The 19,120-nt window shown below is 36.3% G+C and overlaps 1 protein-coding gene across 5 annotated transcripts in view; it reads right to left on the bottom strand.

The window, feature by feature from the left end:
- The window catches only part of USP15 (ubiquitin specific peptidase 15), a 69,807-nt gene that overhangs the window by 20,854 nt on the left and 29,833 nt on the right, over positions 1 to 19,120 (bottom strand). For 3 of the 5 annotated variants that reach the window (XM_087764289.1, XM_087764291.1, XM_087764290.1), the window contains 2 exons: positions 16,730 to 16,791; positions 6,561 to 6,644 (listed from right to left, as the gene is read on the bottom strand). In XM_087764289.1, the coding sequence (XP_087620415.1) occupies positions 6,561 to 6,644; positions 16,730 to 16,791 (146 nt within the window). Of the gene's footprint in view, positions 1 to 5,513; positions 5,568 to 5,620; positions 5,776 to 6,560; positions 6,645 to 16,729; positions 16,792 to 19,120 lie in introns of those variants that run through there. The other 2 variants (XM_087764293.1, XM_087764292.1) reach the window with 2 other exon arrangements.

Genomic DNA, 19,120 nt, shown 5'->3' with positions numbered 1-19,120 from the left:
GTACTTTATAAACTTAAATGATTAAAAATGTTAAAGTAACTTCTGTGAACAAGAAAGGATTTTAAAGAAGTATTTAACTTTGGTAGTAACATTAATTTCAATTTAAAAGTCACCTATGCAAACAACCAAAATCTAATGTACTGCAATGACTGTATTTATTATATCCCTACCCCTTTTTGATAGGAGCAGCTTCACAGTTTACTCTATTCTTCATTGCTCCATCAAATTTAATACACTCAGACTTTAGACACCACCAGCAGCAATCAATCATTTACGTCCCTTTTGCATCCTGCTACTGCAAGAGTGAGGTCGGTGGGAATGGGAATGCAGAGTTACAGGTGAAAGCTGAGATTTCCAAGGCCACTGTGGCATAGCTGCCTCACTGCATCAGAGAGTCTATTTATAGCTTCCCTGCTAGGACAGCACAATCCAGCATGCAAATGCAGGAAAGCCTTGAGAGGTAAAACAATGCGCAAAATGCCTTGTAACAACTTTATTATAAATCTCTATGATGCATCTGTTTGGAGAAACTGGAGAAGACTGAAATAGGTAAAATAGTAAGATTTAAAGCAATTTGTTTCCAGATGAAATCATGCAAATACTAAATATAGAATAACCCTTCAAAACAGTAAAGTAAGCATATCCGAGAACACTAGAAAGGCAAAACAATCTTGTAAAAGGATGCTCTGTAATATTACAGACGTTAGAAAAAACAACCAACCAGAAAGAATAAACTCTTAAACTATTTCAGGCACTGATCATAATGAAATCTGCGTGATATTAGCTTTGGCTAAAGTTCAAGAGTATTTCTGCAGCCACTAAGCATTATTCACATTAGAAACAACTTGAAGAAAAATTTGCAAGTCAATTGCTAAGAATGACAAGGAAGAATATGCTTTGCAAAGAATCAATCCTGATAAATAATTGAGATTTATAATTGTAACAGTCTGGGGATGCAAGTGCCCAATGGGCACACTCCAGCCATTATTCCTGAACAGTATCACAGGCTTTGCATCCAACTGAATTCTAACTGTCCCCTCAGGGCACAATTACTGACTTTTCATGAATAACAGTTGTTTTGTTTTAATCACAAGAGTTACTGAAAATTTCAAACACAAGGGGAAGAAAATTTCTCCCTCTTTTGATGGCCTCAGAAATCTGTGTAGTTTATAGCTCCACCGTCCATAAAGCTGCTGTTCTCAAACTTTTGCCCTTGATAATTTCTTTTTAATAGTTGACTTTCCTATCAGCCCTTCCCTTTTCCATACACATGCATTTTCTCTGCTCTCTGGCTTGCCCCCAAAACTAGCTAAGTGGCATTGTGTTTACTGGTCATTCTCCATGAAAAATCCCTGTAAAGTTGGTTTTGCCTGTTCAGCTTCATCCTCACTTAAATGCTTCGCCCTAGTTGACACAAGATACATTTTGAACTCTAGGGCCCACATACCCTTCAAGCTTGCTTCTGTGGTCAACCCTTCCCTACCATTAGTCTCTGGTTCATCCACACATGAGAGATCCCCAGGGAAAATTACCTTCCATCTCCCTTTGCAGCTGCAGTCCCACCACTGCAATCCACCCCAATTCCCTTAAGTTGGCAAGCCTTAGTTTCCCCAGGAAGAAAAAGCACAAGCTTGCTACTGGTGCTAATGCAACCTCCATAATATAACCAGCCCCACCCCGATCCAGCTCAAGACTGCACAGCAGCAATAGAAACGCAAACAGAGAGAGTGCACAATAAGCTGCTACTTTCAGCCCTGCTTGCTTCCTACTGCTTTCCTCCCCTGACACAAAGATTACACTTTTCACATGGTTAACAGAAATCTCTTTTCGAAATTTAGGAGATGTAGGGGTAATAAACAGATTGAATGTATTTTTCCTGGGGATTTTCACTCCCCTTCCTTTTCCTTCTCTGCAGCCTTCCCCACTTCACAAACTGCCACCTTAGGAGAGACACTAGAGAGCTAGGAAATGCAATTGGTGTCTTTTGGCTATAGTGCTTCCATGTGAAAGATTTCCTCAAATTAACAGAGTAACATCATGATAATTTAATTCAAGACAATTGTAATGCAGATAGATCCCCAGTGCTGGTTTGCTCTAAGGGACGAACTGTCAGACTTCACTTCTCAAAACGGAAAGCCATTTCTGAGATCTTTCATCTTTTGTACTGGCCTACAGAAATACATTGGAGGGGTTTAGAGAATATGGTTACCACACTCATCTTGTGAGTCAGGTCTATTCATATATTTTTCTTTCAGGGTTCTATGATATTTTATTAAAACATATCCAGCAAAATACAGTGCCTACTATGTGTAGGAGACTAGGAGATGTCTCTTGAAAGCTTTACCAGTCTGCAAACTTCATTTTGTCTGGAAGAATTATTTTTATTTAAATTGCATTGTGCCTTTGCTTTTCATGCTTTTGAGACTGGACAAAAAAAAAAGTATTATTAACAGTCAGTAGTAAATGGAAAGCAAGTAAAGATGCAAGGCAAGTCTACATAAACTTCATTCAAACAGAAATGCCCTAGAAAAAGTAACTTGTGATAGCGTGTCCCCAACCTCCATCTGTTTTTCCTGCAAAACCTTTAGAAAGTTGCCTTTAATGAAGGAACAATGCATGGAAAAGCAGAGGGGTAGTATTAGAATGGGGCAGTCAAGTAAGGGCATTACCAGAAAGAAAACACTGATAGCTCTTAGAAGAAATTGCTGCTCAAAAAATAAGGCAAGACTTGAAAAAATGAAACCATCTTCAGACCCTTGAACAGCTAGACAGAGTTCTTGAAGTAGTGAAAATGGTAAAGGGACGTTTCTGAATGAGATTTTATTATCTGTAATTCTATAAATTTTGAGTTGTATGTGCCGTATTTGAAATAACTTATATGTACTGTCTGTATCCTGCCTTTAAACCTCAAAGTAGCATTCAGATGATGATAAACCCAGAGCACTCATTGTGTAGTTGGAGTTCTGGGAAGCGTGGTTTTGGAACAGAGAAGTTTGGAAAAGCATCACAAGCTTTGGAAAGGACACAGTTTGACAGTGGAGTGCCATATACCAACATCAGGTGCTGCAAAAGGAATTTGAGTTGCAAGAATGAGCCCAGAAAATTAAAAGTTTGGAACACTTACTGAGCTCTGTAATATTTCAACCACTTTAATGCACTGTCAATGTGTTTTTGTGACCAGCCACTTTAACAAACCCGTAATCGGGTACCATCAATTTTTAGAGATGCCAGAAGCAGCAGGAGAGGCCCATGTCACTACACAAAGACTACTGTCTTTGTTATTGTTCATGATCATTGTCTGGAGAGCAAAAGATAACATTATAATCTATTTAAATAAAGTTTAAAAAAAAATCACCTTCCTCTTAATATTTGCCTATGTGTCAGGTGCAACATGAAGAAACTGTTTCTACAGGTGAAGTAATTAACATTTATACTTCTTGAAATAAGCATATTGAAATATACCAAGCATGTGAACACAGTTGCCAGCTGTCATCTTCTGACAAGCTGACACAACTGAATGATGAAGCAAGTCATTTTAGGAGCCTGAAACAATGATTACAAATGAAGAAAACAAAACAACTTTTCACTTAATTCCCCAAGCAAAATCCCTGTTCAACTGTTTTTAATCCCCTCCCCATATAATTTAAAGAATACCATATGTGACATGAAATGTATTGCTTTGTAACAGCAATAAACAGAAATTCCAGTAAGACCTAAAAGATGCGTGTCTCTCCCTGCTCTTCTGAATCCACTAACACATATTATGCTAATCCTCCTATGATATTCTTTCAACAAGATCACCTGTAAAGGCAAAAGAACATCAGTGATCAATCATTTGGAATCCTCCATTCCATTAAACTCACATTTACAGAAATGAAGGCTTTGGACCTGATAAAATTTGCACAAGCTATTTCTATTATCTAATGTATAACTAGCTCAACACACAAATAAATATTTGCCAATTTGAGGCTTACTATTACTCAGAACACTTCCTGGATTAGACAAGTATTACAGAAATGTGTACCATATAAAGAAACACGATACTTTTCAGAGTTTTAACATAATTTGTACTCTATAGCCGAGCTATAATTGCAAAAAGAGGCTTGCAATGACTAGCATTCATGACTATTACTACACACAACATGTTTGCTTTTTCTGCCATACAAATCAGCTTTGTCAGCTAAAATTATCTTCAAAACAAATGTTGGTATTTCTTTTAGAGTCACACCGTCTCGTGTCCATATGGAGGTGCCAATGGATCCTGGAAAGCCACAAATGTATAATTTTGCTATTGTACTAAAGATAACGTGCAATGTAAGAGACAATAAGGCAGAAACATGAAAATAAATTCCAGGCAAAGCTGACATAAAGCAGTTAATTAAGAAAATAATGAAAATAAGATAGCATTAATTAATGGAAAAGAAGTGCTTTCTTAGTCAAGGAGATATTTGTGAGAGGAGTAGCACAGAGGAGGAAACTGATCTTAACCCAGAATGATATAATACAATTAAATACAGGAGATATCTCTTTTCCTTTACCTTTTGAAACCAAAAATTCTTAATGCAACAGTATGTACTATAAAGTACACAGTGTATTAATGGATATGACTTCTCTGTCACTGAACTAGTTCATATTGAACATGTATTCTGACAGAAGGGCTGCTAAAGATTCTCCTGTATTATATATATTGTAGTGAATTATAAATTTGTGATTTTTTTAAATATTTAAACTCATCATAATTGGATTATTGCATTGTAAGGAAAATCATATACTTCTGCACTGAATATCTGCCTTACATAACATCCAGATACACAGCGCTTTGAGTTACAAGCGAAAAATGGGCTTGTGTTTCATAACACCATAGAGAACATGTACCTACTATCTGATTTACAAATGTTTAAGTTATAGTTAAGGCACTTCAAAGGACCAATTCCTTATCAAATCTGAATTTTTTATCACTTCCATTTAAACGTGTATTTCTGTTAAAAATCCTCAAATTAAAGAAACAAACAGAAAACAATCCCAGAATTTTACCTTAAATTCTAAAAGCTCTCATTTTGTCTCCAAAATAAACCAAGAAAAAAATAACATCAGCTAAAGCAAGTGAAGAAATTATCTTTAAAAGCTGCAAGAGCTGGCAACAGGTTTTATAAGTGCTTCCTAAAAACAACTACATCATCACTAGGGAGAAGCTAACGTTAAGAAAAAAAAAAAAAAGAAGGAAAAAATAAAAAAAAGAAGAAAGCCTTGCTGGCTTGATTTAATATGGTGGCTCCCTAGGAAAAAGTAACTGTCAGGCTTTGGTTTTGGCATGACAACTGTCTTTTGCATAAGCAATGGGGGAAGGAGAGATTAGTTCTCAGTTGGAGGCTCAGCTCTGGTCAAGTAATTTTTCACACAATCATAGATACAATATACTTTTTATTTACTACACATTCACACACAGAGTACAATAGACTGCAGTTAAATACATGGATTTCAACTGTTTAACAGTGAGAGTTGGGGCTACTCACAATTGGTAGAAGCACAAGTGACACTTCACCCCTTAGGAAAAATCACTTCTGATAAATGCAGTATTTAACTGGAAGATATTGTATAAGATATTTAATATTTATGTCACCTTTTTAATATTTAACATCTTCACGTTTGATCACAAAATGCATGTTTGGAAAAATATTTTAAATTTGAATGAATTGTAAGAACAAGCCTCTTCAATTTCCCCCAGCTTGCATTAAAGATGAGTGCTCTCTGGTTTCAAGCATTTGAAAGATGCTCCATTATCTGTTAAAGTGAAATAATTCCATGTTTTTCTATATTCACCAACTTTTTTACAGTTGTGTACAACAAAAAAAGATTACACATGAAGTTGGCTACTGGAATACGAAAGCTCTTCTTTTAGAGTTTTATCACATTCTTGTGATTTGGAATATAAAGGAGAAAGCCCGTAAAAGCGAGAAGCCTCTTTTACTAAGCCTCTGCTCATTGTAATATTCAAGCACACCTATCAGACTGACCTCACTCAAATCTTCTAGCACTAAGACACAGAAGTTAAGTTGCTGATAATTAATCAACGGCTATAATCACTATGACAACCATTATAGCTAAAACAATTCAGCTGTAGTGGTCTCAAATCAATGTGTGATATCACATCTGCTACTGTAATACCTTAGCATCAATAAATAGGGGAAAACCTGACCACCATAAATGTAATTAGTTTAGACTTTTTTTGTTGTCCAGGCAGGATAATAATAACAACAATGAACTTTTAGCATGATAAACTCTAAATGAAGTCTTTATATATTTTCTTACAATGCTCAACATTCTTTTTAGTGTCTATTCCACTGAGGACTAAGAGTTACCAAACATGTTTAACTGCGTTTCCTTTCCTGATATCATGCTTTACAATACCTACACTATGAAATAGTGACCAGTAACAATTCACAATCCAAATATTGCAAAACAAATCAAAATCCTTAAGCTAGGAGTTATAAAACATCAAAATTTGTTTAAGTCACACGGGGGTGATGAAATTAAATAATGTTTTAAGGTATATTGCTTACTTTCTGTTGTTCATGTTGTTATAATTATTTGATAGAGATGGAGAGATCTTTGGTAAAGTTGAAAAATTGGATGCACCTGGGGACCTTTAAAAATATGAAAACGATAAATTAGATGAAAATGCTGAGATACTAAAAACTATGAAAGAATGCTAACAAATGAACAATGCATATAAACAAGCATGGAAAATAAATATTTTTTAAGAAGTGGGCAAAGCACTAAAAATACCCAGGACATGCAGCCCTCAGAATCTTTTAAAACTTGAAATGCTTCACAGTACTTTAAACTTTCATATTATGTTGAAGAAATAGAGCTATTAAAAACAAAAAGCAAGAAAACAAACAAACAAAAAAAATCACAGGCCGCTGTGCTAAAAAAAATGTTTTCAGTTTACAGTATGACTGTAGATATTTTGATGTTCTAAAACCTAAAATGTAAAGTTTCTAACATAGAAATTTTATGAATTTTTCATTTAACCATAAATGGATGTTGAGACGAGATAAAAAAATGATTAAGATACATACTTCAAGGTTAGTTTAATAGCAGCATGAAACCATTTAATTAACATTGTCATATTGTTTAAAAAATTCCTGGATATTATGCACAACACTAAATAACCTCTAAAAAACTTTTTTGCCGAAAGTAGTAGCATTATCACTCATCCCCATTGTTTAAGACTATTTTTAAATACAAAAATACTGATCATTTTAATCACAAAGACCCTCTGAACATAACAATTAAATACAATATACAACTATCTTGCAGTGTATTTTTCTTTTTCTGATCAAATCTTACAGATAACCATGGAAAAGGCTCTGAAAACTTAAAGGAATTTAGGCACCTTCATGTTTTGTGGGCCCTCTGCAACTCCAGCTGGTTTGCAAAAAGCTCCAGCTGTCATTGGAAAGCTTTGAAATACCTATCACAATATTAAGAGAAGAAAATCTGCATGCTCGTGATTTTTTTAAGCACCTTTCAAGAATTATACTCTGCAAGGAGAGAAACATTTTTACACAAGGAATTTTCCCGAGTATATTTTCACATTTATTTTCAACTTTTTATTAATAAACCTTTTACAAAAGAAAAGATATATCACCATGTGAAGAAAATGTTATTTAATTTTTAAAGTATTCTGACCAACATTAAAAAAGCTTTCCTGTAGATTTCTTTTATCAATCTAAATACTCTTCCTTGAGTATTATTATCTTCAAAGTAACACAGACTGTGTCCACAAGAAAGATAAAATTGAAATAAGTTTAACCCTAATTAAATTTAGGACGAAAGTTAAATTATGCACATTCATACATGTAATTATTTCAGAAGCAGCTATTTGAACTGAGTCATTTTGAGCTGAAATTGAACTTTTCAAAACAAATTTGAAGCTTTTCTATAATTTAAACCAAATTCAAATGCAATACAGTTGTAAATTTAAAAACTCAATGCATAATTGTTGTCTAAAAAATTAAAAGAAACCAGAATAAGCTATATAAGTAAAGGTCTTGTTTCCACTGAAAACTAAAAATAAGTTAATTTGTTTCTTAGAGAAGATGACAATGAGCAGTTTTACTCTTTAATAGCATTTGCTATCAAATACAAAGTGATAACAGGTAAAACAGTAAGAGTTTCCTACTACTCTGAGGTGTGCAGCCTTTTTGTTTGCTTACGGCTGCTTACATTGCTAAATCCTGTGTACAGAGAAGAACAGAATTCATTCACAGCTCTTACAGCTTTTAATACATTTCGATACTTGTGGGAAAACTTCGTAACAACATTGGCAGAAATCCCCCCCATCATTTAAAACAAAAAAATAACATCAAAACAAGGATAATAAAAAACCCTAAAAAGGCAGTAAGTGTGAATGCTGAATGTACTGCCATACTTCAGTTTTGCCTTTAAAATTGTACAAAAAGAATGACCAAAAGTATCAACTCATAAAACAACTGCAGTGACTTAGGAGTCTCCTAAGACAAAATGAGTAATCAAATGTGCAACAAAAACTCAATTATGTTTTAAATGCAAGGTTCTAAGCCAAAACATATATCCTTTTAGTAGTATACTAACTTCAGTATGTATTAATGTTACTGTGGTGGTAAAACACCACAGAAAGATGTCTAAAGAATAGTTACTTGCTTGACAAAAATAATCAATTTTAAACTGATTGTAAAAAAAAAAAAATAATCAGTGGTTTGATGTCTTTCTTTCTAACATGCAGGAGAAGAGTAAACCAAAATCTCAACATAGCTGAAAAAACATCAGGAACTATGTAACAGATAACTTTGAAAGGTAACTTTTTATGATCTAACAAACAAAACCCACAAAATTATTTATTATAGTTTAGCATTTTAACAGTCCAGCAAAAGACAGGTTAAAAAACAAACTTTACTGTAGTCCTATGCCAAAACAGATAACTCACATTAGATACTAACTTCCCTACACACTTCATTAACTCTATGGTTAAACTGCTCTATACTTTAACTTCCATAGTGATCCATAGTAGAGACTAAATATGGATATGAGCAAAAACAACTGCAACCGGAACAACTTTTTTCCTCCAATAATCCGTGGGCATCTGCTATAGATTGCCTGGATCAGGATTAAAAAAAAAAAGCAGAGAAGGCTTCTTCAGACAACTGGAAGAAGCCTAACATTCAAAGGCCCTAGTCCTTACAGGGGACTTTAACCATTGTGATACCTGCTGGCGGGACAACGCAGCAGGGCACAAGCAATCCAGGAAGGCTCTGGAGTCACTGATAAAAACTTCCTGACACAGGTGATTGAGGAGCCAACAAGGTGCTTGGCTGGATCCAATACTTACAAACAAGAAGGAACTAGTTGGGGATGTGAAGGTTGGGGCCTTGGCTGCCATGACCATAAGATGGTGCAATTCAGGATCCCAAGGGAGACTAGGGCAGAAAGCAATAACAAAACCCTGGACTTGTGGAGAGCAGAGTTTAGCCTTTTCAGGGATCTGCTTGGAAGAGTCCCATGGGATACAGCCCTGAAGAGAAGAGGGGCCCGAGAGAGCTGGTTGATACTCAAGGACCTTCTCCTCTAAGCTCCAGAATGGTCCATCCTGACAAGTAGAAAATCAATCAAAGGCAACAGGAAGCCTTCATGGATGAACAAAGAGCTCCTGACCCAACTCAGACATGAAGAGAAACTGTCTGAGTGAAAGCAGGGGCAGATAGCCCAGGAGGAACATAGAGATACTATGCAACTATGCAGGGGTGAGATCAGGAAAGCCAAAGCCTACCTGGTGTTAAATCTGGCAAGTGATGTGAAGCGCAATAAGAAAGATTCTACAAATACACTAACAGCAAAAGAAAGACTAGGGAAAACATGGGCCACTGCTAAATGAGGCAGGAACCCTGGTGACAAAGGACACGGAAAAGGCTGAGGTACTCAACTCCTTCTTTGTGTCAGCCTTTTACCAGTAAGACCAGTTTTCAGGAATCCCACGCCCCTGAAAACAAAATCTAGAGCAAGGCTGACTTACCCTCAGTGGAGGACAATCAGGCTAGGGAGCACCTGAACACACCAAAGATAAATAAGACCATGGGGCCTGATGGGATGCCCCAGCTGCTGAGGGAGCTGGTTGATGTTACAGTGATGGCATTCTTGTTTATTTTTGAAAGGTCCTGGCTATCAGGAGAGGTTCCTGAAGACTGTAAGAGAACAAATGGCACTCATATCTTCAAGAGGGCAAGAGAGATGATTTGGGGAACTACAGGCTAGTCTGCTTCATCTCAATCCCACAGAAGGTGATGGAGCAACTAATCCTGGAAACCACTTCCAGACATATGAAGGACAAGAAGGTGACAAGGACTAGTCAGCATGGATTTATGAAATGGAAATGTTGCTTAATCAGCCTGATAGCCTTCTATGATGAGATTGCTAGCCTGGCACGTGAGGGGAGAGCAATGGATGTTGTTTATCTCAACTTCAGTAAGCCTTTTGACACCGTCTCCTGTAATATCATCATAGACAAGCAGATGAAGCATGGGTTACGTAAGTGTACAGTGAAATGGATCAAAAACCAGCTGAATGGTTGGGCCCAGATGATTCTGACCAGTGGCACGATGTCCAGTTGGAGGCCAGTCACTAGTGCTATATTGCAGGGGTCAATGCTAGGTCCTATACTCTCTAACATCTTTATTAATGACCAGAACATCAGGACAGAGTGCACCCTCAGCAAGATTAGAGATGACACAAAACTAGGAGGAGGGGCTGATACACCAGATGGGTGTGCTGCCATTCAGACAGACCTTGACAGGCTGGAAAAATGGAAAACAGGAACCTCATGAAGTTCAATCAAAGGAAATGCAAAGGCCTGCACCTGAGGAAGAATAGCCTCGGGCACCAGTAGTACATGCTGGGGGCAGGGGGGGCATTTGAGAGAGCTGGGACTGTTCAGCCTGGAGAAGAGAAGGCTCTAGGGCGATCTTATCAATGTGTATAACTACCCAATGGAAGGGAATGAAGATGGAGCAAGACCCTTCTCAGTGGTGCCCACTGAAAGGACAAAAGGCCATGGATATAAATTGAAATAAATGAAATTCCATCTGAACATAAGATGATGTTCACCAAAAACCAAAAAGTGATAAACTGTCATGTTTTTTTACAGTGAGGGTGATCAAAAACTGGAACAGGTTGACCAGAGTGGCTGTGAAGTCTCCATTGCTGCAGATATTCAAAATGTGCCTGGAGATGGTCCTGGGCAACCTGCTCCAGCTGCCACTGCTTTGAGCAGGAGGACTGGATGAGATTATCTTGAGAGGTCCTTCCATCCTCAAGGACTATGATTCTGTGAAGGTGTGGTTATAATCAGGCTAACATGCAATTTAGTATTTTAAAGCAAGCTTTAGTATGTTTAACCTACTTCAGTTTAGACTATTCTGTTCTTACAAAAACCAACTAATTCACTTACTCATACTTCTTTGGGGGGTGTGCATGAAAGGTTGATATTTTAACATTCAGCAATCAAAAAAAATTTTAGTGTTCAGGGCATGCATTTGTTAAGAGTTTCTCAACCCTGCATTAACTCATATTAATGAACATGTTTGTTAAACTAACATTACCAATGTTTGATGTTTAACAGGGGCTCAGATACATGGTTACCACAGTCTAACAAGTTATTGTGCATCAGCAAATGGCAACCCAGCTCCTGACCGGCAGACAAGATCTGACAGCTCTTGCTTTTACAATTTAAGACATCAGAGTAAGTCCCCAGTTAGCTCTATTCTCCACAATTATGTTTCTTACAGTAAAGTCAGGAGAAAGGCACACCTGTCTGCACATCAACTGCTTCAGGGAAAAAAACACAGATTTTAAATCTCTTGGTTAAAGACAATACTTTTCAGTACACAAACACAGTTTTTCTTTTGAAGACTCATGGATATTTTTTCCTTAAAATCTTGGATACACAAGCATTAAATTATTTCAAAAAGGATAGCTAAGCATCTTTTATTCAATTTTTTTTTCCTCTTAAAAACATTATGGGATCCAGCTCAGAAACAAAAAAGAATCAAGTAAGAGCCTTTAGTGTTTTTCCAAGATAAAAAGGTATACAGTTTTGAACCAGAAAAAAAAAATTATGAAAAAACCTTACCATTTGACAAATATTGTAAGAAAATATTCATTATTGCAAAGAGAAAAAAAACCTATGAATGTGTACAGTCTCAAATTTCTGCATGGTCAAAAGAAAAAAAACACCAATGTATTCCCTTTTACATGCAAAAATTGTTAAAATTAACAGCAGACCATCTGTAAATTATGAAAAGTAGCCAGCTATTTGATTAGGATGGTTTATTCCACAGTGAAGTCCAAAAAAACCAGATCAGAATTATATCTGTTACTTTTATTATACACACAGATGTATCTTGATAGATTAATTAAAAATTCTTAGTTTTTTACCATATAAGAAGCATTTTTGAAGAATATGATGGCTCAATAGATTTAATACTAAACAAGTTTCTAATTAATAGGTTCTTTTTATGTTTCTCTAACTTGCTTTTTTATTTGCACATAAACAGGTAACAACTTCTTAACAGAAAACTAATAGAAACCTTGTCCTGGCTATTCATTCGGTAATTTGTGGAACTTCAAAACTTAAGCTCCTTCCTTCTCCTTGTCTCAAGTTTTATAATCACAGTTTGGATGAAAGTTTTTTATTGTTGTACAGTTTTTCAAAAGTAATTTGATTTTGTAGTACAGTTGCTTAAGTTACTTGAACTACAACCTTGGATTTTTTTATATCTTTGTTTAAAATATCCTCTTAATGATAATAAACCATTCAAATAGGGTTGGTTAGTTGGTTGTTTTTCTGCCTGTGGAATAATCTCCCACAGAAGGATACAGAAATGAAAAAAAAAACCTGTCTGCACACAGATCACAAGGCTTCATTCAAGAACTGGGATCAGCAGCAACTAAGCTACCAAAGCAACTGGGATCTCCAAGTTTGGATGAGTTTGTCACATGTATGACACTGAGGAGACAGTTATTCACAGAAAAGTTAATATAACAAAATTTTCTGCAGAACTGCCCATTAATGCTGCGTAGTATCTATTTTGGGAGAAGCTGACAGTAAAGACATTCCAGGGAAAGTCACTATGAGCTCCCTAGAAAAAGTTTCACAGAAGCCAAGCTTCCTGAGCAACAAACATCCCAGTAGCTGATATAAACAGTTGGTATAAACAGAACCTCTCAGAGAGCCAAAAATCCAGCTGACTGACCCTGTGCACATTTCAAAAATGTATACCACATTCAGATACTTCCAGATAAAACAAACAAACAAACAAACATTTTAAGCAGCATTAAATTATGAGACAATAGCAGATATCATTAAACTTCAGTGGGGTTTTTACAGCAGATGTTGCAATTACTTCCAAAATTAAGTAAATTCAGAAGCTAGAAAAACAGTACACATAAAAGATATCCAGACACTGACAAGCTTGGACGTAGAGCTGAAATTCTAAGTTGCACAGCAGGGTCTCTGCTCCTATATAAAAATGATCTCAAACCTGAAATAATTTGTTTCTAGTTCCTTCAGAAGAAGAGACAATTATGACGATAATTGATCTTTTCACTTGTACTGATTCATTATACTTTTAAGAGAAAGAGAATTATCATTTTTGAAAGCGTTCCTTCCTATACTGAGCTGAGGTCCCAACTTGGCTACTTTCAAAGTAAATATGTTCTTTTTTTGCAGTAGAAAAAGATGTTCACACCTTTAACATGTTTCTCATAAAAAACTGCCAACGCTCAACACCTGCAGTAGGAAGAAAGAAAAATTGCCAAAAAAAGCAATCAATACAAAGATTGCTGTTATGCTTCTGCTAACAAGAAAGAGGCAGGGACAACGTGCAGAACATCTTACGAATATCTCATTTTCAGCTGTCACAACACAGGTTGTGCTGCCATTCAGACAGCTCTCGACAGGCTGGAGAAATGGGCAGACAGGAACCTCATGCAGTTCAATCAAAGAAAATGCAAAGGCCTGTGCCTGGGGAGGAATAGCCCCAGGCACCAGTAGTACACACTGGGGTGCGGGTGGTCAGACATCCAGATGGAAAGCAGCTTAGCAGAGAAGCACCTGGGATCCTGCTGAACAAAAAGCTGAACATGAGCCAGCCATGTGCCCTTGGGCCAACAACCTTGTGGGTTGCATTGGGAAAACCATTGCCAGCAGGATGAGAGAGGTGATTCTTCCCCTTCACTCAGCACTGGTGAGACACCCCTGGAATGCTGGGTTCACTTCTGGGCTCCCCAGCACCAGGGAGACAGGGATATACTGGAGCAAGTCCAGTGAGAGGCCACAAAGGTGATCAAGGGATTGCAGACCTATGTGGAAAGCGTGAGAGAGCTGGGACTGTTCAGCCTGGAGAAGAGAAGGCTCCAGAGCGATCTTATCAATGTGTATAAATAGCCAATGGAAGGGAATGAAGAAGATGGAGCAAGACTCTTCTTAGTGGTGCCCACTGAAAGGACAGGAGGTAACGGGCACAAACTGAAGCTCAGGCAATTCTATTTAAATATAAGAAATGTTGTTTTACAGTGAGGGTTATCAAACAGTGGAATAGGTTTTCCAGGGAGGCTGCGGAGCATCCATCCTTGGAGATGCTCCAAACCTGACTGGACACAATCCCAAGTAACCTGCTCTAGGTGACCCTTCTTTGAGCAAGTGGGTTAGACTAGCCAATCTGCAGAGGTGCCTTCCCACCTCAACTATTCTGTGTTTCTGTGAAAAGCTTAGCTGATATTCTGAAACAATCCTGCCCTTTTCAAGCATTATACATCTTTCATACTTTCCGATAGTCTATATTTTGACCTTTCTAAATATGGCATTTTATTCCCTGGCCTCGGAATTTATGTTTACAATTTGTACTCTCTTAAAACAAGCACTACAAAGAGGTAGTCTCAGCAGGAACCGGTGTGAGACCAGTGTGTGACCAATGACAGGACTGTAGGAAGGTATCTGGATGTATACTGTTTGTGATGACAAATTAATACTCCTAATGCATCTCACACAGAAGACTCAAAAGCAAGTGTTTAATACTTCTACCCCTTTGAACATTTATTAGATTCTTCATAAAGTTTTAAACAGATGTAAAAACCTGTCCCCATTACTGCTTGTTGATAGTTTCTATTTGAATCCACTAAATTTTGCAAACCTTCCGCTATTAAAATGCATTTGAATACCAAATTTCAATCAATCAATCTGATAGCTGCCAAACCTCAAAAACATACCCCAGCTTCACAGCAAAACTATTCATCCTCATTTGCTCGTTTACTTATAGCCTCCTCTGACACCACTATTACCATTTTACTTGTCCCCAGATCAAACATTTTCCAGGAGATATTCTTTAATTTATACAACTGCTCCTGAATGCCTTCCGTAAAGTGGAATGGAAATTTGGCAGAATAAAAGCAGGTACCATCACCAAGAATATCTTCCTACCAAAACTTCCAAAAGAATCCGTGACATTGAGTTACCTAAATTCTTTTAATCTTCAAAATCTACATCTAAAATTTGACTCAGAATTTACATTTCTATTAGATGCTTTTTGGGGTCCAAGATTAAACTTCAAGTATTTTGCATCCCATTCTTTCTGCTGCTCTACATTCTCAATTCTTTGTGTCATTACATCTTGCTAAGCAAGATTATACTGTTCATACTAAGCTTAAATTGAACTCAGACTTCATTAAGCAACTTAATAGAAGCTCGTGCTCCTAATAAAAGCGCTTGAGCTAAAACACCAAAGATAAAGAATCTGTCCTTCAAATGATAAACAATGATACTATAAAAATGTTTTAAAACAACAGTGAACCTCAATTACATGAATGCAGAACATCAAAAGGAATAAAAGGAACGTAAAATAACTTTTTATGAAAGATATGCTCAAGAACCAGCCAACAAAGGGAAAAAACACAGTTAACTATTTGTAAGGCTGAGATCACGTTAGTTTACTAGTAACTAGTTCCAGCTGTTCTTCAAAACCAACAGAACATGATTTAGATTCTGGAAACAATATTAAAAAAAGTTCATCCATCTAAATGAGAAAAACCACACTCAAGTCTTTCTACTCACTTGCCATTATCAAGGTGCTGTTGATAATGGCAGCAGGGAGAAAAGAAAAAGAACATCGTACTCCACTAATTGATGACAGCCCAACAAAGAACAAAACCAACATGCTGGTAACATAGACTGCAATTTGAATAAAGTTTATGTGTAAATATCATGCTCTGGAGATAAAAGGACAAGCTATCCATGAAAACATTTACATATAAGAAAAATACTGATAAAATACATATATCTATGTTCACCTAACAGATATGTTATGCTTTGAAACAGAAATCTAAATAAAATAAGCTAAGTTTAACAGTTTTCTTCTATGGAATTTTTTCCCATTGTTAAGCAAGGTAACATACATCACTGGCTGCAATCAACAAAATTAAGCAACGTATATGCAGGAATTCACCATTATCATGTCACGTTCTACAATGTGCAGCACTTAAAACAAATACACTATTCGGTATATTTTCAGCTAAAACATCTGAAGGCTGATTTTCAAGGTAAAATGCCATTTTCAAAAACAGAGGTTTTTTTAAAAAGCAAAATAACATGAAAATAGTTAAGCTATAGTGAATAACGTGACTTAAATTCACAACTTACTTAGGAGTTGAAGGACCTCTTGGCCATGTTCCGTCCTCATTCTTCTGTTCTATCACCAGTACCTACCACAAAAAGTGTAATAAGAAAAATGAAATAAAAATATCAGCAGATTGCTTTCTGTTCCAATCTTTTTAATGGATTTGCTGACATGTGATCGAGATGGAAAAGACTGATGTTTAAGTTACTATTCCCTGAGGTTGAAGAATATTCAACTACACTGCACCTTCCTCTTGCTCTATTCACTTTTTTCTCCCCACATCTTAATTTGTGCAACTTTGGGCAAGCCACTTAATATTTCTATGCCTCAACAATCCATGGATAAAATGACCCTTCAAAGGGGTCAGAAGATGACCTGCGATGTCTAAACAGCATCTATGAATCTATAGAAATCACATGTCTATACAACAGGCCTGTTAAGGAAGGGATATTCCTGAAGGAATTTTGCCTCACACACAACACACGTTGATAGGGAAAAAAACCCAAACCAGACTATTTTCTGCCTTGATAGCCTTAAAATCATACCTGTCTGGTTACTGCTGTATTTTTTGCAAAAGCATTAATCTAATATTAAATTTCCAATGGGACAGTTGGCTAATGCAATTAATTTCAATCAAGTTGTTATTGGTACAAAAGGGAGTACAGAACACTCAGTCCTAAACACAGGCATCAAGTGCCATTTGAAACGCCTTTGGGTATCTGAGATATCTGCCCTATGCTGGCAGATATGACACAGGACCTACAAAAAGCTCATGCCTTTCTGGATTGACAGCTGGGATAGCCAGATCATTTGAAATAGCAACTAGACTCCAATATTTAAACTGAATCTAACTCTTAATTTCCAATGTAACTAATTCTGCATAGTTGTACAATGATGTTTCAGGACGCTAATTAACTGCCATGCTATGCCTGTATGTGTCTACAGAGTGACATACATTCAGACACATACTTATGCTCAAAACCTTATACATAAGTCATGCTGCCACTTGAAGATGCAATCACATTTTCAGTCTGAATACACTAAGACATGACATTGAAAACTAGCTTTCTATCATGACCAGCTTTCTATCTAGAAAAGAGTAGTTTGCTATCTTTGGTCATGAATGCTGTAAGACAGATTCTGCCACATTTTCTTCCACTGGCTCTCAGAGACTACTAGATAAAAGGAAGATTTAGACTTAAAAGTTCAATGGAACCCCTAAGGGTTCACTTCAGAAACCAACTGATAAATTCAAAACATTAATTTACTCAATCACATACATAGTTTAGAATTACACATGAAAAAATAACTATTAGGTTAGATAGACTGTAATAGTCATAATAACTATTATTAGATTAGGAGGCTCAGCAAGAAAAATAACAACCTTGTGTGTCAGCAGGTGCAACTGACCAAACACACATGGTCTACCATGACATTTCGCATTTTCAGAAACCATGGTTAAACTTGGTTTTGAACAATATTTGTTTTGCTGAAAGTACAGATGTCACCTAGAGATCTTTTTATGGCTACATTAGACCATGCTTGCTTCATAGTTAATGTTTCACTGGGACAGAGGCAATTTGCAAGTTACATCTTTGATGCAAATCTTTTATGGGAGATGTGGGCTCTTCTAGCAGGACCTCTGCATTGTTAAAATTACCTGTCTGAGGGTTTAAGTGAAGCATGAAGCTAAAGGGCACAATAGTTCAAGCTGTTATTTTGGTGCACTGATTACTTACCTTCCATACTGTAAAAGAAAACTGAAGCACAGCATAAATACTACTGGTAAGTAGGTTAGAGTCAAGTATTTCAAGACTAAAGTAAATCCTTTAATATAATCTCGCCTACCATTACTGCCATCAAATTTCATTCATTCATTCATTCATATTTGTAGCATGAAAGCATGAACAACAGCTGTTGAAAAAACATCCAACTCTATTTGAAGACTAAAGAATCAATGTAACAATCTGAAAAGTTTTTCTAACAATGAAATTGTTCAATCAGTTCACATTTATATTTGTGTAGATTTAACATCCAATATTTATTCTTTATATTAATCTGGAAAGGTAAAAACTTACCTTGTAATAAATCCTCCCATAAAGGGATTCTGAAGTGATTATATAGTCTCACCCTAAAGCAGGTTTTCAAGCTCTCTTGCCTTTATAGTTCTTATCTGAAATCTTTTCCTTTTTTTAAATTTCTTTCTGAAATCTGGACAGTAGAATTTGAGTAGAAGATATTATTCTTTTAGACCACCTAAAAAGTTCTTCAAATTTTGGATTTCATTATCAGAACATATCCCAGATCCTAGGAATATTTTTTTATTTCAGGTTTTACGAAATTCAAGTCAGCAATGTTACGTTCATTTACTTTTAATTCACCAGGAGAGTTAAACTCATCTTTAACCCTGAAAA

Source organism: Nipponia nippon, unplaced genomic scaffold (genome assembly GCF_047370975.1).
Source record: "Nipponia nippon isolate SJK-2023a ecotype South Korea unplaced genomic scaffold, ASM4737097v1 scaffold_3, whole genome shotgun sequence".
NCBI classification, from domain to species: domain Eukaryota; kingdom Metazoa; phylum Chordata; class Aves; order Pelecaniformes; family Threskiornithidae; genus Nipponia; species Nipponia nippon.
The sequence above is the reverse complement of the archived record's forward strand: the minus strand, read 5'-3'. Positions and strand labels throughout refer to the sequence as shown.